Source organism: Vidua chalybeata, chromosome 16 (genome assembly GCF_026979565.1).
Source record: "Vidua chalybeata isolate OUT-0048 chromosome 16, bVidCha1 merged haplotype, whole genome shotgun sequence".
In the NCBI taxonomy this organism is placed as follows: Eukaryota; Metazoa; Chordata; class Aves; order Passeriformes; family Viduidae; genus Vidua; species Vidua chalybeata.
Genome location: NC_071545.1, coordinates 15,104,916 through 15,126,774, shown reverse-complemented (window position 1 = coordinate 15,126,774; position 21,859 = coordinate 15,104,916). Strand labels below are relative to the sequence as shown.

Genomic DNA, 21,859 nt, shown 5'->3' with positions numbered 1-21,859 from the left:
AGAGGGAACGGCCTCAGGCTGGGCCAGGGGAGCTCAGGGTGGATATTTGGGAGAATTTCCTCCTGGAGGGACTGCCCAGCCCTGGCACAGCTGCAGGGGTGGAGTCCCCATCCCTGAGGGGATTTAACAGCTCTGTGGATGTGGCACTCGGGGACACGGGACAGCGGTGGCCTTGGTTTTTGGGACTCTGTCTCAGAGGACTTTTCCAGCCTCAACAATTCCGTGTGGGGGCCATGGTCAGCCCAGCCCTGGTGTCCGGCTGGGGAAGCTCAGCCCCCTGTGCCTTTGGGGTACCTGCACTCGGGGTGGGACCCTCACCCTGGAGCAGAGACCCTGCGGACCCCCCCGCAGGAGTTCCAGTGCCCGGCACCACCCTGCACCTTGTGCCACCAGTGCCACCAGTGCCACCAGTGCCAGCACCCCCCATCCCTCCCCGTGTCCCCCGCTGGCCCTGGCGGCAGGAGCTGATTTTGGGGACAGGGCTGGGGGTTCCCCTCCCTTCCTCCAGCCCGGGGGGGGGGGGGGTGTCAGGATGCGCCGCGGGTGGCACAGGGGCTGTCCCCTGTCCCCGGAGCCGCAGTGGCCGCGCCGTGCGGGCTCTGCCCGCCCCACGCTGCGTGACCCGCCCCGCACACGGCAGGGACCGCCCCGGGGGTGGCGCTGGGGACACGCCGGGGTCCCGCAGCCCCTCCGCGTGTCCCCGGGGCCATGAAGGTGAAGGTGATCTCCGTGCTGGAGGACAACTACATGTACCTGGTGATCGAGGAGAGCACCCGCCGCGCCGTGGCCGTGGACGCCGCGGTCCCCAAGAGGGTGAGCGTGTCCCCGGGCCGGGGGGTGGCGGTGGCCCCGCGGCGCTCGTGGGGCATCCCCCGGGCAGGACAGAGCCCTCCATCGCCGCGGGGTGTGCGGTGGGACCCCCCCCCCCTTGCCCTGCCCCGGGCTCTGCGGGGTCCCTGCGCCGCTCCCTGCCCGTGCCGCGCCCCGCACAGCCCGCAGCGAAGCGGGGTAACCCCAGAGGGAGCTCCGGAGCGGCGATCCCTGCCCGGCCCCGTTCTCCGGGACCCCCGTGCCGCTGTGCCCGGTGTCCCCGGTGCCACCCCTATGCCCGGTGTCCTCGGTGCCAGCCCTCAGCGCCTCTGTGCCCGGTGCCAGCCCTCAGTCCTGTGCCCGGTGTCCCCGGTGCCAGCCCTCAGCCCTATGCCCGGTGTCCCGGTGTCAGCTCTCAGCGCTGTGCCCCATGTCCCCGGTGCCAGCCCTCAGCGCCTCTGTGCCCGGTGCCACCCCTCAGCACAGTGCCCGGTGTCGCCTGTGCCACCCCTCAGCGCCGCTGTGCCCGGTGTCCCCTGTGCCACCCCTATGCCCGGTGTCCCCGGTGCCACCCCTCAGCGCCTCTGTGCCCGGTGCCAGCCCTATGCCCGGTGTCCCCGGTGCCAGCCCTCAGCGCCTCTGTGCCCGGTGCCAGCCCTCAGTCCTGTGCCCGGTGTCCCCGGTGCCAGCCCTCGGCGCTGTCGCGGTTTTTCGGCGTTTGGTGCTGACTCGGGCATTTCCTGCCGCTCGGAGCCGCGCTTCGCTCCTGGCCCGCAGTGCTCGCTTGGCATCCGGAGCCTCCCGGCAGCCGTGCCGGGGCTGGCAGTGCCCTGTGGCCCTCGCCGCGGCCGGGCTGGCTGGCGCCGTGCCTTCCCTAAGAAAGCACCGGCCAAAAACGTCCCGGTGGCCCCAAAAAACGTCCCGGTGGCCCCAAAAAACGTCCCGGTGGCCCCAAAAACGTCCCGGTGGCCGTGGGACCAGCGCGCTCCCATCCCGCTGCTGCAGGGTCGCGCCTCTGTGCCACCCCTCAGCCTGGGGCTCCTCAGGGCGCGCTTTTGGGGGGCTCCCCTGCCTGCTGGCACAGGGGACAGGTCACGGCACGGCTGTGTGTCACCTCCCCTGCCCTCTCAGCGCTGCTCTGGTCCCTTTCAGCTGCTGGAGATCATCAGGAAGGAGGACGTGGAGCTCAGGGCCATCCTCACCACCCACCACCACTGGTAGGTGAGGCCGGCTGGGGGTGGCCGTGTTTGCAATCCCAGTCCCAATCCCAATCCCAATCCCAATCCCAATCCCAATCCCAATCCCAATCCCAATCCCAATCCCAATCCCTGCTCTGCCCTCAGGGACCACGCCAGGGGCAATGAGGAGCTGGCGCAGCTCCTGCCGGGCCTGCAGGTGTTCGGGGCTGACGAGCGCATCGGGGCCCTCACGCACAGGGTCAGCCACGGCCAGGAGCTCGCGGTGCGTGTGGGGGACACCGGGGACATCGGGGACACCGGAGCCCTCACACGGCTCCTCCTGCTGCCTGGGGCTGTGGTCCCCACTGGGGTGGCCAGTGGGGAGCAGAATGGGGTGGTCACACTGTGCCCAGTGGCACTGTGGCCTCCAGTGGGGTGGCCAGTGGGGAGTGCAGTGGGGTGGTCACAGTGACCCCAGAGGAGTGGCCAGTGGGGAGTGCTGTGGTCACACTGTCCCCAGTGGGGTGGCCAGTGGGGTGGTCACACTGTCCCCAGTGGGGTGGTCACACTGTCCCCAGTGGGGTGGTCACATTGTCCCCAGTGGGGTGGTCACATTGTCCCCAGTGGGGTGGTCACACTGTCCCCAGTAGGGTGGTCACATTGTCCCCAGTGGGGTGGTCACATTGTCCCCAGTGGGGTGGTCACACTGTGCCCAGTGGGGTGGTCACACTGTCTCCAGTGGGGTGGTCACACTGTCTCCAGTGGGGTGGTCACACTGTCCCCAGTGGTCCCCAGTGGGATTGGTGCTGCTGGGCCGTGCTCAGCTCTTGGTGTCCTGGCGTGGCCCCAGGGATTCAAGGCTGGGATGGAGGAGGAGCCTCATCCCAATCCCAGCCTGTTTGGGGTTGTGCTGGAGGCTCCCACCCTCTCCTGGGGCCGGGTCCCAAATGCCATCGGGGCAGACACAGCTGCACCCACCGAAGCCCCATCAGATCTGTGACCTGCTGGGCCCCAGGCAGGCGTGGGGAGGTCTGGGGGGGTCCGTTTGTCCCCTTCAGTGGAAGCCTGACCTTCTGTCCCCCCAGTTCGGGTCCATCAGGGTGAGGTGTCTCTTCACCCCGTGCCACACCTCGGGCCACATGTGCTACTTCATGTGGGAGGATGATTCCCCGGATGCTCCAGCCCTTTTCTCAGGTACCCCCCCCCTGCCCAGGTGGGCCCCGTGGCTTTTGGGGACACACTCCCTGTGTGCTGCCTGTCCCCCCCGCTCAGCACTGCTGGGGTGACCCTGGCACCCCCATCCCCGGCGTCCCTCGGTGCCCACCCCCTGTCCCACAGGTGACACCCTGTTCGTGGGGGGCTGCGGGCAGTTCTTCGAGGGCACGGCGGAGCAGATGCACACCAACCTCACCCAGATCCTGGGGGCTCTGCCCAAGGACACGGTGAGTGCCCTCCCCTCCCAGCCCGGGGGGGCTCCTGGGGCCGGGAGGGGGCTCGGGGCAGGATCCCGGGCTGGGATCTGCCCTGGGAGCGGCTCTGACGCCGCGTGCCTCCTGCAGAAGGTTTTCTGTGGCCACGAATGCACCGTCAGAAACCTCAAGTTCGCCTTGAAGGTGGAGCCAGAGAATGAAATGGTGAAGGAGAAGCTGGCGTGGGCCAAAGTAAGTGGCTGTGCCCCTGTGCCAGGGCGGGGCCCGGGCTGTGGGATGGCACTGTCGAGGCAGGGACGGGCAAAATGCCTCGCACGATTTCAGAAGGCAAAATGAGCGTTCGTTCAAAAGCACCTCTCTCTTTTATAGAGAACATGGTGAACGTTAATTCCATTGGTCTTAGAGTAAAAACATTTCACCTGATTGGTGCACTGCACTTAGGTCAGTGTGGTAGAACATGTCTATAAATATGAACAGAAAACAAGATAATAGATTATTTACATTCCTCTCGGGCTTTTTCCAGGCTTAGCCTGGCAGAAATCTTTCTCGTTGTCTCTCTGACTGAACTGAGAATATCCACATTTGGCCACCTCTGTTCCCCTGGCAGCAGCGGGATGACGAGGACCTGCCCACGGTGCCCTCCACGCTGCAGGAGGAGTTCCTGTACAACCCCTTCCTGCGGGTCACGTAAGCGCTGCTGGGCTCCTGCCCCAAACCCCTCTCCTCTTCCCCTCCAGCATCGCCCCTGTTCCCAAAAACCTGCTGGGAAATCCCAGGGGAGGCTGCCCGGACAGGGGGTCGCCGCAGAGCCACCGTGCCAGCACAGGGTGGGACCCCCCCTGTCCCCAGGGCACAGCAGGGCTGTCCCCTTGCAGGGAGGAGGCCGTGCAGAGGTTCACGGGCAGGACGGACCCCGTGGAGGTGCTGAGGGCGCTGCGCTCCCAGAGGGACAACTTCAAGAAGCCCAAGGAGAGGCCCAACCCCCAGGCCATGCTGGCCTTCGACTGGGGGCTCTTCGGGCCCTTCCTGGACAAGAAGTGACACCCCCGTGGTGCCAGGGCTCCCTCCTGGCTGTGCCCAGCTCGGCTTGGCTCCCAGCTGGGGCTGGGTTTTGTCTTTTAGCTGCTTGTGTGAGGCTGCTCTGCTCCGCTCCGCTCCCCTCTGGCTCCTGGGATTCCCTGTGGAGCTCCTGGGTCCCTTTGGAGAGCCCAGGCTGTGGGACCCCCCCTTGGTGCTGGGATGCTGGCAGAGGGTCAGGACGTGGCTCGGGGCAGGGCACAGTGCCAGTTTTGGGGTCAGTGGGGGAAGTGCCGTGGCAGGGAGCCAGGGAAGGGCAGGAATGCTCAGGGATTGTGGTGCTGTGCCCCACGGAGCACCAGGCTCCCCTGCCAGGCCCTGCATCCCAGTCCCAGGGCTTGTGATGGTGGCTTTGGGACTCCTGGGAGCCCTCCTGGCCCTGCCTGTCCTGCTCCAGCCCCGCTGGGCCCCTCTGGCCAGGTGATGGACACTTGGATCCCCCCCACGGGAAACTGGGAAGTGACTGGTGGCACTGGTGGCACTGGTGGCACTGGTGGCACCAGTACCCACCCGACTCCAGCTCTGTGCTGACAAATCCCTCCTCACAGCAGGGCTTGGGTGGGCTCCCCCCTCTTTTTTCCCTCTTTTCCAGTAGGTCCCACAGGGATTTGTGGCCCAGTCACTGCCCTGGGGAGCCCTTGGGGTGTCCAGGTGGGGCCAGGGATTGCCCCAGGAGGGATTTCCCAAACTGGGACAGATTTTAGGCAGCCAAGAACAAAGTGCTGCCAGACATCCCTTCTTGCTTTTTCCAAGATAAAACACTCGGTGCCAACTCCATGGACACTGCTGGGGCTCCCAGGCCTCCCCAGCCTTCACTTTGTGCAAAATCAGGGCTGTGCTTTATTTATTTTTGAGTCTGAGAAAGGAGAAGAGTTTTATTTGCAGGTGTGGGGAGGCACTTCACACCACTGAAGTAATTCTCTGGTTGTTTTTTGGTTTTTTTTTTTGTGGAGAAAATGAGGGTTTGATGGCAGCTCCCAGCACTGGGACAGAGTTGATTTCAGGGATTTTCATGTGTGGACTGTGAATTTCTTTGTTGCTACTGGAGTCTGGTTTGGGGCTTTTTCCTGTGCTACAAACCAAGGTTTTCTTTTTTCCTTTTATTAAATCAGAGTTTGGATTTACTTTGCATGGAAGGGGAAGGATTTATCCAGCTGCAAAAGCTCCCTTGGTACCACGGCCTGAATTCCTCAGTTTCCATGGAATGCTGGAGTTGTGGCTGTTCCCTTTGGAGTTTTATTTATCCTGGGAGCAGGGATGCCCCTGTGTGTCTGAACCAGCCCCACACCTCAAAGCTGGGACAAACTCCAGCTGTTCTGGTGCCAGAACAGGGACCCCAGGGTGGCTCCAGTGACCTCTGTGTGTGTTGGTGGCCTGGGAACTGGGGAAGTGATCAAGTGTAGAGCCCTGATGATTTCATTTCCAGCTCATTCAGCTTCACTGGTTGTGCATTTCTGGGCTGATGTGCCTGTGCTCTGCACTGAGTCCAGCCTGGAGCCTCTCCCTGGCCGTGTCCTGGTTTAGCCCAGTCCCTGCATGGAAAAGGGAATTCACTGGAAGCACCAATTTGCTCCTCAGGAAGGAGGGGAGGGGGCAGCAGGGGGAGGTTGATGCCTTAGAACACTGTGAGGTCATTAATAATCAGCAACAGCTGAAAAATGGGAAGCTTTTAATTAAAAACATGAAAATCACCACTTGCTCTGTGGATTCATTGGAACAAAGTGCAGAGGAGGCTTTGGTTCCTGGCAGCCCCAAGGCCAGGAATTATTTTGTGGTAATTCTGGGGTGTTATCCAGCAGTAAGTGCCTGTTTTGTTTGGATTTAGGGATGTTATCTCTCAGTAAGTGGCTGCTGAGGGTGGGTAAGTGTGACAATTCTGTGACTCCCTGCTGAGGGTTTAGGAAGAAAACACAGAGAATAATTGCCCTTGGTATAAATTATTATAATTTAAGGAAAAGGAATCACAGGGCTTTGTGCAGCATTCTCTCCAGTCCCTTTGCAGCCCCAGGGATGATCCCAGGCTTTGGATCCCCTCTCGGAGGGCACAGACCCTGTGGGCAGTGAGAGGGGAGAACTCCAGGCCTCATGAGACCATTTCTAATGAAATGAGGCTGCTCCAGCAGAGGCAGGCACAGAACTGAGTGCTGTGACAATCCAGCAAGGCCTGGGGGAGGAATTCTGGGGTGTGGCACAAAGCTCAGCCTGGAGCTGAGCTCTGAATCCTTGAGCTCCTCAGTTCTGGCAGGACTGGGGCTGGTGGAGCAGTGCAGGGGCTGTCCCATCAGCCTGGGACGTGTTTCTGCCTCTCCTGATGTGTCCCTGCCAGACTTTGGGTTTATTCCCATCACTTCACCCTCCAGCTGGAGGAATGAGCAGTGCCAGGCACATTCCCAGGGGCAGGAATTGCTCAGATTCCTTGCAGGATGAGTTCAGAAGGCACTGAGGGTCTCCTGGGCTGGGCAGCCCTCACCACTTGATGCTGAGGGCAGAGCTGGCTCTCTCCACGGCGTGGTACTGTGTGTGCAGCACCTGCAGAGCCCTCTCTGAGCCCCAGCCCCCCAGCCAGTGCTCGTAGAGCTCCCTCACAGCCTGGTTTTCCTCTGGAATCTCAGCCCTCAGGGATTCATACAACCTCTCCACCTGCTGCAGCTCCTCCTTGCTGGATTCCCCCTCCAGTTTGATCTGCCCTCCTCCATTCAGACAGCCTGAGGGAAAAAAAAAAAAAAGGGATGAAGAACTTCAGTTGGGAAAACATCCTCAGAACCTCCAGTCCATTTATCCTGCTCCTGCAAACAGCTGCAGGAATGAAAACACCTCAGGGCTGGAGGTTCACTCCCAGTTATCTGCCAGCAGCAGGGCCACAGGGCAGGGAGATGCTGGGCTGGCTCCAGCTCTTATCTCCTGCCCCCAGAACGGAGCCAGAGCCCAGCCCAGGTGAGCCCAGCCTTGGAGGCTCAGCTGCAGGAAAGGGAGAAGTGCCTGGGATGTGTTCTGGGAGCTGCCAGAGCTGTGTGCATCCTTGGCAAGGAGCAGCTCCCTCAGCAGGCTCAGGCTGCCCCTGCTCCCAAGGGAGCCAGCAGGCAGGAAGAGGAAAATGGAACCAGATTTTAATGAAGTGACTTCCTCCAGGCACAGCAGCATTTTCTCTAAGTGTGATGGTCAGGTCTGGGCAATTTCAGGGGGAAAATCCCTGAATTTCCAGGGGGAAAATTACCCTCAGGCACCAGAGTTCAGGAAATCCTCCTTAAAAACAATTAATGAATTAATGATGCAAATGTCCTATGATGGAATTCAGCTGCAATTCTTTAAATCCTGAGGAATTACTGGCTCAGAGGTAGGAAAATCCCCACAGAGCTGTGATGGTGTGGCAGTCACAGCCCAAGGGGGTGAGAAATCTCCCATTCCTCCTGCCTGGAATGCCCTGGAGCTGCCCCCAGGCTGGATTTGAGAGCAGCCTCACCTGAGGGACAGGCCATGACCTCCACGTAGTGATAGGGGCACTTCCCTCGCTTCAGCTTCTGCACCAGGTTCTGGATGTTCCTGAATCCATAGGCCAGAGCAAACTGGAGCAGGACCTCTCCATCCCTTTCCAGGGTCACCTCCTGGAAGTCCTTGTTCCTGAGGGAGCAGAGCACAGAATTCAGTTTCTGCTTTTAAACTTCAAAGGGCCCTGTGCAAAACCCAAACTCTTTGTGAGTCTCACTGAAGAGCTGTCCTAGTTCTGTGCCTTCCAAGGAAAACAGGATGGAATTCCTTCCAGAACCTTCCAGGATTGCTGGAGCCACCTGAGCAGAGTTTGCTGAAGGATATCTGTGCTGGAATAAAGCCTGAAAAGCTCAGCACAGGGAGCCTTTCCCTGACAGACCTGACTTCCTTCCTTCAGCCAGCATCAATGGAGCCCCTGAGGGGATTTTTGACTTCTGCTGGATCATCAAACATGGCAACAAACCCTGACTGAGGATTCCAGATTTCTCAGGTTAGTGGGAATACCTGGTCCTGATAAAAAAAAAGTAAGTAATTTGATTGTTATCAAGATTTTGAGACTGTTTTTCTGCTTCTTAAGCCAGAGAATCCTAAACACAAAAACTGCTCATTAGGGATATAATTAATTCCAAAGGATACATTAAATTAGAACTGGGAAGCCAGAAGGAATCTCAGGTGGATGAGCCTCAATGCCCAAACTCAGGTGACTTATTTTCTGTTTCACTCCAGTTAAACAGAGCCCCAAAGCCCTCCCACAAGGTTTTTTGGGATCAATAACCAGTGACAAATCTCCCTGATCCAAGGTGAGGAATCCCAGCTCCACGAGAGCTCTGCCTTCTCAATTACCCTAACATTTTATCATTATTCTAAAAGTTATCAGTGGGAGAATCCACCAGGCTAAATTCCAGGGTGAGGCTGGGGAAGGGGCTGGAATTCTCCCTGGAATTCTCCCTGCCTGCAGGGAATTGGCTGATTTTGTGCTGAGCAGCTGGGGGAGAGAGCAGCCGATTCTCAGCCTGGGAGTGAAGTTGAACATTGCAAAAAAAAAACCCCACAAAACCCCAATAATTCCAACCCCTCAACAAAGAGAGAATTCCTGGCAAACCCCTGAGTTTCCTGTGGGATTTCAAGCTTCTTACTTGAGAGGTTTGTAGTGGATGGAGGCGGCGTGGATCCCGAAGAGCTCGCGGGCCGCGTGTCTGAAGATGTGCTCCAGGTACCCCCCCGAGCCCCCGCCGCCGTGAGAGCTCAGCTCCTCTGCAGCCCTGCCCAGCCTGGGGGGGCACAGCAGCAAAGCTTTAGGGCTTTGGGGGGGGTCACACAAAGCTCCAGAGGCTGCCCCAGGACAATGGCAGCAGCCAAACTGCAGCTCCCTCTGAGCCCCGGCTTTGCCCGTTCTCCTGGGGAGCGGTGACGGCTCCAGGGAATGCTGGCACACCTGGCACAGCCTGTGCCAGGGCATGTGGGTGGCCCTGCAGCCCTGCAAGTGTCCCAGGCCAGGCTGGACGGGGCTTGGAGCAGCCTGGGACAGTGCAAGGTGTTGGGGTTGGATGATTTTCAAGTCCTTCCCACCCAAAGCATTCCATGATTCTCTAATTAATCCTCAGGAATTGATGAATAGTTCAGGGAGGTGCTGCTGGTGATCAGGGAGCAAATAGCAAATTTATAAAAAAAACAGCCTTTGGGAGCTCTGGGATGTTCCCCGTGCCCTGAAGCACAGGCAGCTCTGGGTGCTCAGTGCAGAGCCAGCCCTGCTGTCACCTCAGACCCCAAAATGTGCTCCCACCCCACCCCACGTGTGCAGCTGGGCCTGGAGCAGAGGCTCCTCCTCAGTTCAACAGCCCCAGTCCCATCTGACACGTCCTAAATGGCATTTTTCACCAAGAGCCTTCTGCAGATTACCTGGGTGACCTAAATATTTGTGATTTCTGCTTTAATTCTGGGGTCTCTGCAGTGGCTCTGGTTAAGGAGAAGCATTCTGCTTCAGGACATTTTTAGCACTGGGACAGATCCTTGTCCTTCCCAAAGCCTGCTGCAGCAGCTTTTTGTGGGATGAAAGGAGCTGGAGTGATTGTCCAGTGGAAATGTACATATTCTGTACATTAAATATTTTAACTCCCAATTGTTCTGGTTCAAGTGGCACAAGAAACCAAACCAAGGGCAAACACGCTTGTGTAAAACAGCAAGAAAAGGGGAATTCTGAACTCTCTGAATGCTGGAGGAGAGGGAAAATCTGAACTCCCTAAATCCTGAGGAAAAGGAACAGGGAAAAGGGAATTCTGAACTCCCTAATTCTTGGAGGAAAGAGAACAGGGAAAGGGAAATTCTGAGCTCCTTAAATCCTGGAGTAGAGAATTCTGAACTCCCTAAATCCTGGAGGAAAGGGAACAGGGAAAGGGAAATTCTGAGCTCCTTAAATCCTGGAGTAAAGAGAATTCTGAACTCCCTAAATCCTGGAGGAAAGGGAACAGGGAAAGGGAAATTCTGAGCTCCTTAAATCCTGGAGTAAAGAGAATTCTGAACTCCCTAAATCCTGGAGGAAAGGGAACAGGGAAAGGGAAATTCTGAGCTCCTTAAATCCTGGAGTAAAGAGAATTCTGAACTCCCTAAATCCTGGAGGAAAGGGAACAGGGAAAGGGAAATTCTGAGCTCCTTAAATCCTGGAGTAAAGAGAATTCTGAACTCCCTAAATCCTGGAGGAAAGGGAACAGGGAAATTCTAAACTCCCTGGAGGAAAAGGAACATGACTGAAATGGGATTTTACTCTTACATGGTGTCCAGAGGAGCAGGATCTACATCTGACAGGGACACTCCTTCTTGCTCCAGCAGCTTCAGCACTTCTCCTAGGGCAGAACCAGGCACAAAGAGTTCTTATTTTTGGGATACAGGGAAACAAACCCCACAGAGCAGTCCCTAAACTGCACCTGCATTTTACCAGGGCATGATTTGCACTATTGTAAATACAGATGTATATAAATGTAAATATAGATCAATATCCAACCTCTGTCAAAGCCAGGGAACACTGCAAGGCTCCCAGAATTTGCTGGAACTGGGAATCTCCTGTGGCTCTGCTTACCTGTGGTGATGACACAATCCACATCCCTGGTCTGGTATTCCTGGTTGAAAAAGTCTGGCCTGGAGGCCTCCAGCTTTTTGTCATAGCAGGGCATGACAGTGACGTGGTAGATCCTGTCAGGGGGCAGGTGCTGCAAGGGAGACAAGGCTGGGGCAGCCAAAATCCCCCTGTGCTCAGGGAGTGCATTCCAGGGGCAAAGGAGAGTGGGGGAAATAATGCCACTGTGCCCCCACTATGACTGAGTATTTGTGCATTTAAATATTGATGAGTAAATGAAATTACTTCTCTCCTAGAAGCCAATTTCAGCTGCAGTCAGGGTCAGCAGTTATGGACCTTCACAGGTTTCATGGAATCCTGGAATGGGTTGGGTTGGGAGGGACCTTAAAGCCCATCCAGCCCAACCCCAACACCTCCCACTGTCCCAGGCTGCTCCAAGCTGGCCTTGGGCACTGCCAGGGATCCAGGGGCAGCCAGAGCTGCTCTTGGAATTCCATCCCAGCCCCTTCTCACCCTCCCAGGGAGGAATTCCTTCCCAGTACCCATCCAACCCTGCCCTCTGGCAGTGGGCAGCCATTCCCTGTGTCCTGGCACTCCAGGCCTTTGGGAATAATCTCTTTCCATCTTTCCTCAGGTTTCCTTCAGCTCCTGGAAGTTTCTCTCACTCCGGTGCAGTGATCCAAGGTCAGCAGAGAAGCCAAACCCTAATTAAGGCATTAGGGAATAAAATTCCTCCCTGCTCCCAAAGCTCAGCCCCTCAGGACATGATCTGGAGTCCCACAGAAACCTCGGGATCATCCAAGCAATAAACACAGCCTGAGCCAACAGGTCACTGACCCTGGGCCCCTGTTTCAGTCTCTTGTGCCAAATATTCCCAGAAAGTGCCAAATTTTGTCCCAAATCTGCAGCTGCCTCACAGCCAGTAACCCCCACAAGAAACCCCAGTGGGTGCTGCAGCCCCTTCCTGGCCCAGTCCAGGCTGGCTGTGGGGATTTCCAGCTCCCACCTGGAAAGATTCCAGAGGTTACAGGCTAAGGACAGAAGCAGAACATCAAGCTGGGAATGAGGGATCATTTTTGGAGAAGCCATGATCTAAGCACCCACTGTGGCCTTGGCCTGGGTCATTATTTGAAATTATTCACCAACTTTAAACAAACAGGAGCACAAAGACATTGAAAATAAGGTTTCTCAGCTTTCCCAAATAATTCAGAGGCTTTAAGTTAATTAGCCCATGCTCAGTGTTCTACCCTAATTACTACTCATTAGCCAAGACAGAAGTGAGGAAGATTTCTGCCTTCTGCAAGGCAATATTGACCCTTAAATGTGTGTTACACATAGCAAATTTATAAAAAAATCAGCCTGAAGTGTTGAACTGGAGGAGTTTTGCAGCAAGAAGAGCATTTTTAGAGCTTTACCTGCTGCTCTGCAAAGTAGCCCTTGACCAGGGAGCCCATGACCTGCTGGGGGGATTTGGTGGTGCTGATGTGGGGGATGATGAAGCTGCCGTGGGTTTTCTCTGCGTAGCAGATCCAGCCTGGAAGGAACATCATCACCAAATCCAATTAAAAAATAAGAAGCAGACCTTCACTCTGCCCATTCTCCCCAAACCCCAGGTTTAATAACCATTTTCAGCCTCAATTCAGCCCAAAAAGCAAAGCCCAGACTGATTTGAAGGTGTCTCACCACTGCTTTAGCACCAAAATCTGTGCTGTGAGGAGAATAATCCTGCAGGTAAGAACAAACATTTGCAGCTTTCTGAGCAGCTGCTGGATTTTGGATGGCAGCTGGAACTGGAGCCATACCTGGGCAGGCAGAGGCCAGCATGGGCAGGGCCTTTTTGTCCTCTGCTTGTTTGTGGAAGCGTCTCACAAACTCCTGCTGGCTCTCCAGGAGGCTGAAGTTCCTGGAGAAAGTCGTGTCAAACACGTGGTGCACACCTGGGCAGCAACAGCAGCTGGGTGAGAACCCTCAGGATGCAGCAAAACACAGCAAAAAACCCTCCCACTTCAACCAGAGGCAAACTGAGGCACGGGCACTGAGCCCTGCAGTTGGCAGGGAACATTTTTCAGGAGGGGAAGAGGAGGAAAAGTGACAGGAGAGGTGGAAATGTAGAACGTAAAAGTTCTTTTCAGTGGTTCTTTAGAGGTTTTCTAGACTGGTGGAATGCTTTGGGTTGGAAAGGACCTCAAAACTCAGCCAGTTCCATGGGCAGGGATATCTCCCACTATGCCAGGGTGAGGCAGCCTGGCCTTGGACACTGCCAGGGATCCAGGGGCAGCCACAGCTTCTCTGGGAATCTGTGCCAGGGCCTGCCCACCCTCCCAGCCAGGAATTCCTCCCCAGCATCCCCCCCTGAGAGTTTAAACCCTTTCCCTTGTCCTGTTACCATCTGCCCTTATAAAAAAATCCCTCACCCTCCTTTCTCCAAGCTCTCCTCCCCTCTCTCCAAGCTCATCGTGGGACTGAGGTTTTGCACAGCCTGGAATCCCCGTGGGGGTTAAATCCCTTTAACTTGTGCTCAGCCCAGAGAGCAGAAAACCCCACACTTGCCCAAACCCTTGAGGAAGGTGGTCAGCTTCTGGGCTGTCTCCAGCAGCCCCAGTTTGCACCTTGCAGCCAGGGAGGCTCTGGACTGGGGGGAGACAGAAACCACCACCAGCTTCTGCTCGTGGGCAGCAGCAGCCTGGAAAAAAAAAAAAAAAAAAACAAAAAAAACCCAAACAATCCCAAAGTGTGGCACAGGCAGAGCTGGCAGCAGCACAAGAGCTCACCCCCAGGCAGGAATTTACACCAAACTCTTTCAAAATGAGAATAAACCGGCAGGAAGAGCCTGGGATGGTTCAGGAATTCCCTTCTCCTGTGGATTTGGCCCCTGTTCCTGCAGGGATGAGTGGTTCCCACCTTGTTGAGGGCCAGCACCTTGCAGAGCTCCCCGTGGCTCTGCTGGCTGACCAGGACACTCTCAGCCGAGGTGATGCAGCCACTGCAGGCCAGGCAATCATTCAGGGTGATTTTGGCCTTCTCCAGCTTTTGTGCTTCCCCATCCTACAAAAAACAAACCCAAAAAAAAAACAACAAAAAAAAAAACCCAGAGCAGGGCTCAGTTCTGACCCCAGAATTTAAGGAGCAGTTTCCCCACTTTGTTACAAATAATAATGATGTTGCTCTTTTGCTGCTGTTGGTTTATCATTTAAAAAAAAAAATCTTTATTTTTAATGAGGACAAAGGCACCTGAAGCTGGCTGCTTTCAATGGGATTATTTGGCACAGCAAGGGGGATTTGCTGGGGGATTTCAGACACTGGAAGGGAATATTTTCCCTTCTATCTGCCCTGAATAATTTGATTTTCCCAAGAGATTCTCCTCTGATCACCACTCCTCAGTAGAGCCAGGAATAGCCCAGGAAATGAGGCACTATTAACATTTCAAACTAAGGAACCAGACTCCTTTGGAAGTGCTGTGTCCTCCTTTCTTTAAATCAAAATCTGCCTGAATTCCAAGCTCCATTCCTAGAGGGAATTAAAGCCTGGTTAACTGAGCAATGCCAACTTTTGTTGGTGAAAACAGGAAAAACTCAGCCTGAATTCTGGAAGCTTCTGAATTCTTCAAGCTTTGAGAGAAATCATTTGAATTTTCTTTTTAATCCATCAGGATTTATTAAAAATATCTTGATTAAATCTTTGAGTGAGCACAAGGACATTGTCACAAAAACCTGGAATTGTCAATCCTTAAATGTTGATAAAATAAATAAACTTTCCATCTTATCTGCTCTCTTATGAGAACCATCACCAATTAATAGCAGGGTTTCAGAGCACAAAAAACTGGAATAAATTGGAATTACTGATTATGACTGCTTAGAAAAGAATTTATCAATTAAAATGCTGATAAATTAAAGTTTAATACAATCTCAGTTTATCTGCTCTTCTATTAATAATCAGTAACTAATGCCAATGCTTCAGAGTGTAAAAGTGGCACAAAATTGGAATTATTAATTATAAATTAAAAAACAATGCTGACAGCATCTCTTTTTGGCATTAAATGGATGTAATGCATTAGAATACACTCATTTTTCTGGTTTTTTACACTGAACAAAGACCCCACGTACCTGATTGACCTGGAAATAGCTTCCATCAGCTTCGATTCTGATCCTGGCTGCTGCTTTTCCAGGCTTTTTGTCCACTTTGACAGGCTTGATGCACTCCTGAAAGAGCAGCAGAGCTGGGAAGTGAGGAGCTGAGCAAGGAAGAGGGGGCTCAATAAAAAATAAATATTGGGGACTGAATAAAAAATAACAATAGGGGATTAAATAAAAAAAATAGGGGGTTCAATAAAAAAGAAATATTGGGGATTAAAAAAAAAATATAGGGGATCAATAAAAATAAATATAGGGGATCAATAAAAATAAATATAGGGGACTGAATAAAAAAGAAATATAGGGGATTAAATAGAAATAAATATTGGGGAATAAATAAAAATAAATATTGGGGATTAAATAAAAATAAATACTGGGGATTAAATAAAAAATAAATATAGGGGATCAATAAAAAAGAAATATTGGGGATTGAATAAAAATAAGTATAGGGGGTTGAATAAAAAAGAAATATTGGGGATTAAATAAAAAATAAATATTGGGGAATAAATAAAAAAGAAATATGGGGGATTGAATAAAAAAGAAATATAGGGGATTAAATATAAATAAATATTGGGGATTGAATAAAAACAAATATTGGGGATTAAATAAAAAATAAATATAGGGGATTAAATAGAAATAAATATTGGGGATTGAATAAAAAATAAATATAGGGGATGAAATAGAAATAAATATGGGGGATTGAATAAAAAATAAATATAGGGGGTTCAATAAAAAATAAATATTGGGGAATAAATAAAAAATAAATATTGGGGATTGAATTAAAAAGAAATATAGGGGATGAAATAGAAATAAATATGGGGGATTGAATAAAAAATAAATATGGGATTAAATAGAAAGAAATATTGGGGATTGAATAAAAAAGAAATATAGGGGATTGAATAAAAAAGAAATATAGGGGATTAAATAGAAATAAATATTGGGGATTGAATAAAAAATAAATATAGGGGGTTAAATAAAAAATAAATATAGGGGAGGAAATAGAAATAAATATGGGGGATTGAATAAAAAATAAATATAGGGGGTTCAATAAAAAATAAATATTGGGGAATAAATAAAAAATAAATATTGGGGATTGAATTAAAAAGAAATATAGGGGATGAAATAGAAATAAATATGGGGGATTGAATAAAAAATAAATATAGGGGTTTAAATAAAAAAGAAATATAGGGGATGAAATAGAAATGAACCCCCCTTTGCAGGACTCAGAGCCCTGCAGGAGCCTCTCACTCGGCTCCTTCACCCCAAAGCAGAGCAGAGCTGCTTACCCAGGTGAGGGATTCCCTCACAAACCCACACCCCACACGGGGAATTCACCATTCAGGGCTTTGCTAGCTCCCTTTCCATGAGCCCTTCTGTATTTGCTCTTCTCAGCAAATACAGGCTAGAAACCTGGATATAAACCTGGAGATGAATCTGGATATGAGTCTAGATACCAATCTGGGTATAAACCTGGAAATAAACCTGGGTATAAACCTGGACATCAATCTGGATATGAATCCTGGGTATGAATCCTGGATATAAACCTGGATATGAATCCTGAATCCTGGGTATGAATCTGGATATCAATCTGGATATAAACCTGGATATAAATCCTGGGTATGAATTCTGGATATAAACCTGGGTATGAATCTGGATATGAATCTTGGATATAAACCTGGATATGAATCCTGGATATAAATCTGGATATGAATCTAGATACGAATCCTGGATATCAATCTGGATATAAACCTGGATATGAATCCTGGATATAAACCTGGATATAAATCCTGGGTATGAATCCTGGATATCAATCTGGACATAAATCTGTATATGAATCCTGGATATAAACCTGGATATAAATCTGGATATGGATCTAGATACGAATCCTGGACATCAATCTGGATATAAACCTGGATATGAATCCTGGATATAAACCTGGATATAAATCTGGATATGGATCTAGATATGAATCCTGGACATCAATCTGGATATAAACCTGGATATGAATCCTGGATATAAACCTGGATATAAATCCTGGATATGAATCCTGGATATAACTGGATATCAATCTGGCTATAAAGCCAGGCCTGACGTTTTGCAGTTCTGCAGTGCCTGAAGATCCCTCCTCGCTCCAGCCACGGAGCCCTGCCCAGGCTGCAGCTGCTCCTGGGAGCCCCAGCTCAACCCCACAGGGCAGCTGCAGGCTCTGGGGTGGGCCCCAGTGACCCCACAGTGTCCCGCAGTGTCCCAGTGACCCCACAATGTCCCACAATGTCCCCAGAGTGACCCCACAGTGTCCCAGTAGCGTCCCAGTGACCCCACAATGTCCCACAATGTCCCCAGAGTGACCCCACAGTGTCCCAGTAGTGTCCCAGTGACCCCACAATGTCCCACAATGTCCCCAGAGTGACCCCACAGTGTCCCAGTAGTGTCCCAGTGACCCCACAGTGTCCCACAATGGCCCCAGAGTGACCCCACAGTGTCCCACAGTGACACTGCCCTGACCCCAAAGTGTCCCAGTGACCCCAGAGTGACCCCACAGTGTCCTCACAGTGACCCCGCAGTGTCCCAGTGACCCCAGAGTGATCCCAAAGTATCCTCACAGTGATACCGCAGTGTCCCAGTGACCCCAGAGTGACCCCGCAGTGTCCTCACAGTGACCCCGCAGTGTCCCACAGTGACCCCGCAGTGTCCCACAGTGACCCCGCAGTGTCCCCACTGTGTCCCTACAGTGTCCCAGTGACCCCGCAGTGTCCCACAATGACCCCACAGTGACCCCACAGTGTCCCAGTGACCCCGCAGTATCCCACAGTGTCCCAGTGACCCCACAATAACCCCAGAGTGACCCCACAGTGTCCCACAGTGACACTGCCGTGACCCCAAAGTGTCCCAGTGACCCCAGAGTGACCCCACAGTGTCCTCACAGTGACCCCGCAGTGTCCCACAGTGACCCCAAAGTGTCCCAGTGACCCCAGAGTGATCCCAAAGTATCCTCACAGTGATACCGCAGTGTCCCAGTGACCCCAGAGTGACCCCGCAGTGTCCCTACAGTGACCCCACAGTGTCCTCACAGTGACCCCGCAGTGTCCCACAGTGACCCCGCAGTGTCCCCACTGTGTCCCTACAGTGTCCCAGTGACCCTGCGGCAGGACCAGCCCAATCCCCGCCTTTCCCCCTTTTCCCCAGCCCGGCACAGCGGGGAGCTCTGCCGTGAGGGGACAGCGACAGGGCCACGGCTGAGGGCGGCACCGCCGCCTCCCCTCAGGGCCCCTCCGCAGCGCCCGCCCCGCGGCTCCCCGTGAGCCCCGCGGCTCCCCGGCGCTGTCACCGCCGCGGCGGCCCCACCTGCGAGGGGGCGATGAAATCGTCCAGCTCCGTCAGCTGCAGCACCCCGCTGAAGCGCGCCGCCATGGCTGCCGCCAAGCGAGTGTCGTACAACGGGACTACAGCACCGCCGCCAAGCGAACCGCCGCACGTCGTAAAACGGGACTACAGCACCGCCGCCAAGCGAGGCGCCGCGCTGTCGTACAACCGGACTACAGCACCGCCGCCAAGCGAGGCGCCGCGCTGTCGTACAACCGGGCTGCCACGCCGCCGCAAAGCGAAGAGCACCACTGTCGTAAAAGTGCCCGCCGCAATTACAGTCGGATATTTTTAATTTTTGCTCCGTGGATTTCACCTTTTTGGAATAAACTGGTTCTATATAAGGCCTTTTGGCGTTCTAAGCGAGTGGAAATGCGTCAGCGCCTGGAAAATTTGGTGTAACTCCTCTTCTTTCACGCGCCGGGGGTGCTGTGAATCTCCTGCCTTTGATTTAATCCCAAAATTAAATCCCAGCAAATGTTCCGGGCTCTGCGGAAACAGAAACAAACAACACTGGTGGGAATGAGGTGGAAAATGAGGCGGATTCGCCCCTGTCAGCTGAGGCAAATCCCCGCAGCTGCTCGGGGCTCAGATAGCTCAGCTCTGCTGGTCCCGGCCCTGCTGGTCCCGGCTCTGCTGGTCCCGGCCCTGCTGGTCCCGGCTCTGCTGGTCCTGGCCCTGCTGGTCCCGGCTCTGCTGGTCCCGGCTCTGCTGGTCCCGACCGGGCCGAGCCGGACCCGGCACCACTGCGGGTTACTCTGCGCACGCACTAGTTACACATTCGTGTTTATATATTTGTAATTTTATAATTGATAGTTTTATTTTTTTTTGTAATTATATTTTTAAATTTATATTTTATATCTGTAATTTTATATTGATATTTATTTGTATATTTATATTTTATAGTTATACATTTGTATTTAGATTTATGTTTGTATTTTATATTTATATAGTTGTATTTAGTTTTATATGTATTTTATATTTGTATATCTGTATTTTATATTTATATATTTATCTATTTGTATTTATAATTATATGTGGTTTATGTTTATATATCTGTATTTTATATTGATATATTTCTATTTTATATTTCTATTTATTTTTTCTATATTCTTATATATTCTATTTATATTTTGCATCTAATTTTATATATTTCCTATAATTGTAGATTTATGTGTTCTATTTCTATATTTCTATCTCTTGTGTCTCCATCTCTGCCCCAGCAGGTGAAGCTGCTCTGGCCGTGCCCCCCGGGCTCCTTTTCCCGATCCCTTTGTGCTGGGAATGGAAACGGGGCTGGGTAGGGCTGCTGGTCCCGGCAGGAGCTTCAGCGATTTGGGGACCCCAGAACCCCGTCCCTGCCTCGGCTGGGAGCGGGGGACAGAGCCCAGCTGGGCTGGGGGTCCTGGGGGCGCTGGGAACCTGGGCTGGGATGGGAGGGGGTGGGATGGGATGGGATGGGATCCATGGGGTGGGATCCATGAGAATCCATGGGATGGGATCCATTGGAAGGGATCCATGGGGTGGGATGGAATAGGATGGAGTGGGATCTATGGGATGGAATAGGATGGGATGGGATCCATGGAATGGAATAGGATCCATGGGGAGGGATCCATGGGGTGGGATGGAATAGGATGGGATGAGATCCATGGGGTGGGGTGGGATGGGATCCATGGGGTGGGATGGAATAGGATGGAATGGGATCTATGGGATGGGATCCATGGAATGGAATAGGATGGGATGGGATCCATGGGGAGGGATGGGATCCATGGGATGGGATCCATGGGATGGAACGAGATCCATGGGATGGAGTGGAATAGGATGGGAAGGGATCCATGGGAAAGGATCCATTGGAAGGGATCCATGGGATGGAATGGAATCAATGGGATGAGATCCATGGGATGGGATGGAATAGGATGGAGTTGGTTCCATGGGATGGGAAGGGATCTATGGGATGGGGTCAATGGAATGGGATGGGATGGGATCCATGGGATGGAGTGGGATAGGATGGGATGCAATAGAATGGGATCCATGGGGAGGGATCCATGGGGTGGGATGGGATGTGAAGGGATCCATGGGATGGAGTGGAATCAATGGGATGAGATCCATGGGATGGGGTGGGATGGGATCCATGGGGTGGGATGGAATAGGATGGGGTGGGATCCATGGGATGGGATCCATGGAATGGAATAGGACGGGAAAGGATCCATGGGGAGGGATGGGATCCATGGGAAGGGATCGATGGGGTCCATGGGATGGGATGGAATAGGATGGAGTGGGATCCATGGGACGGGATCTATAGGATGGGATCCATGGAATGGAATAGGATCAATGGGATGGGATGGGATCCATTGGAAGACATCCATGGGATGGGATGGAATCAATGGGATGAGATCCATGGGATGGGATGGAATGGGATGGGATCCATGGGATGGAACAAGATCCATGGGATGGGATGGAATAGGATGGGATCCATGGGATGGGATCCATGGGATGGAATAGGATCGATGGGATGGGATCCATTGGAAGGGATCCATGGGATGGGATGGGATCCATAGGATGGAACAAGATCCATGGGATGGGATGGGATGGGATCCATGGGATGGAACAAGATCCATGGGATGGAATAGGACGGGATCCATGGGATGGGATCCATGGGATGGAATAGGATCAATGGGATGGGATGGAATAGGATGGGATCCATGGGATGGAACAAGATCCATGGGACGGCTCCTGAGCAGCCGTGGTCAGCCCTGAGCCTCCTCCCGCTCTCCCTAAACCCTGAAGCGACCCTAAATCCTGCCCCACCTCTCCCTGCTGGCCCTGCTGTGCCAGGAGCGTCCCCGGAGTGTCCCCAAGGCCAGCCCCGAGCAGGAGGGGCTGGGGCACTGCTGGGCACGTTTCTGGGCACTGCTGGCTCCCCAGAGCCGGGCACAGCTCACGTCCCAGCAATCCCTTTCCCCTTTTTTTTACCTCTCAGTTTTTAGTTTGTTTGCCCTGCAGCGCTTGGAGCGTCACCTGTGCGTGGTCTGTGGCTTGTGCAATGCAAATATTGCAGGGGGCAGAGGGAGGGAGGGAGGGAGGGGGGAAGCCAAGGAAAAATCTCTTGTGCAAACCTGCAGGGAGGAGCAGAGGGATGGCCGGGCTTGGATTCCAGCTCCAAACGGATGTTTGGTGCTGCTTGGCCTCTGGGACCTGCCCCTGGCACAGGAGGGGCTGTGGGACGGCTCCCAGGGCTGGGGTTAGAAAAATCAGGGCTGGGGTTAGAAAAATCAGGGCTGGGGTTAGAAAAATCAGGGCTGGGGTCTTTGTGGG

At 53.0% G+C, this 21,859-nt stretch overlaps 2 protein-coding genes across 4 annotated transcripts; one reads left to right on the top strand and one right to left on the bottom strand.

The window, feature by feature from the left end:
• Positions 1-635: 635 nt before the first annotated feature.
• Positions 636-6,186, top strand: LOC128796032 (hydroxyacylglutathione hydrolase-like protein). 2 transcript variants are annotated; one of them, XM_053957272.1, is made up of 8 exons: positions 636-813; positions 1,963-2,027; positions 2,154-2,271; positions 3,074-3,182; positions 3,327-3,430; positions 3,548-3,649; positions 4,026-4,105; positions 4,294-4,542. In XM_053957272.1, the coding sequence occupies exons 1-8, from the start codon at positions 709-711 to the stop codon at positions 4,457-4,459; spliced, it is 849 nt and encodes a 282-aa protein (XP_053813247.1). In that variant the 5' UTR covers positions 636-708; the 3' UTR covers positions 4,460-4,542. The 2 variants fall into 2 exon arrangements, with proteins under 2 accessions (XP_053813247.1, XP_053813246.1); XM_053957271.1 differs by lacking the exon at positions 4,026-4,105 and having other exon boundaries at positions 4,156-6,186.
• Positions 6,148-18,642, bottom strand: CIAO3 (cytosolic iron-sulfur assembly component 3). 2 transcript variants are annotated; one of them, XM_053957269.1, is made up of 11 exons: positions 18,527-18,642; positions 15,155-15,250; positions 13,953-14,096; positions 13,602-13,734; positions 12,854-12,988; positions 12,467-12,585; positions 11,055-11,184; positions 10,749-10,821; positions 9,118-9,252; positions 7,956-8,113; positions 6,148-7,200 (listed from the first exon to the last, which is right to left on the bottom strand). In XM_053957269.1, the coding sequence occupies exons 1-11, from the start codon at positions 18,590-18,592 to the stop codon at positions 6,962-6,964; spliced, it is 1,428 nt and encodes a 475-aa protein (XP_053813244.1). In that variant the 5' UTR covers positions 18,593-18,642; the 3' UTR covers positions 6,148-6,961. The 2 variants fall into 2 exon arrangements, with proteins under 2 accessions (XP_053813244.1, XP_053813245.1); XM_053957270.1 differs by lacking the exon at positions 13,953-14,096.
• Positions 18,643-21,859: the final 3,217 nt, after the last annotated feature.

Bases quoted from the DNA above. Each gene is read 5' to 3' on its own strand.
- LOC128796032 (XM_053957271.1), top strand. From the start codon at position 709: ATGAAGGTGAAGGTGATCTCCGTGCTGGAGGACAACTACATGTACCTG. The intron at 814-1,962 runs GTGAGCGTGTCC...GGTCCCTTTCAG, and splicing joins ACGCCGCGGTCCCCAAGAGG to CTGCTGGAGATCATCAGGAA. The intron at 2,272-3,073 runs GTGCGTGTGGGG...CTGTCCCCCCAG, and splicing joins GCCACGGCCAGGAGCTCGCG to TTCGGGTCCATCAGGGTGAG.
- CIAO3 (XM_053957269.1), bottom strand. From the start codon at position 18,592: ATGGCGGCGCGCTTCAGCGGGGTGCTGCAGCTGACGGAGCTGGACGAT. The intron at 15,251-18,526 runs GTGGGGCCGCCG...CTGCTCTTTCAG, and splicing joins ATTTCATCGCCCCCTCGCAG to GAGTGCATCAAGCCTGTCAA. The intron at 12,586-12,853 runs GTATGGCTCCAG...TGTTCCTTCCAG, and splicing joins GCTGGCCTCTGCCTGCCCAG to GCTGGATCTGCTACGCAGAG.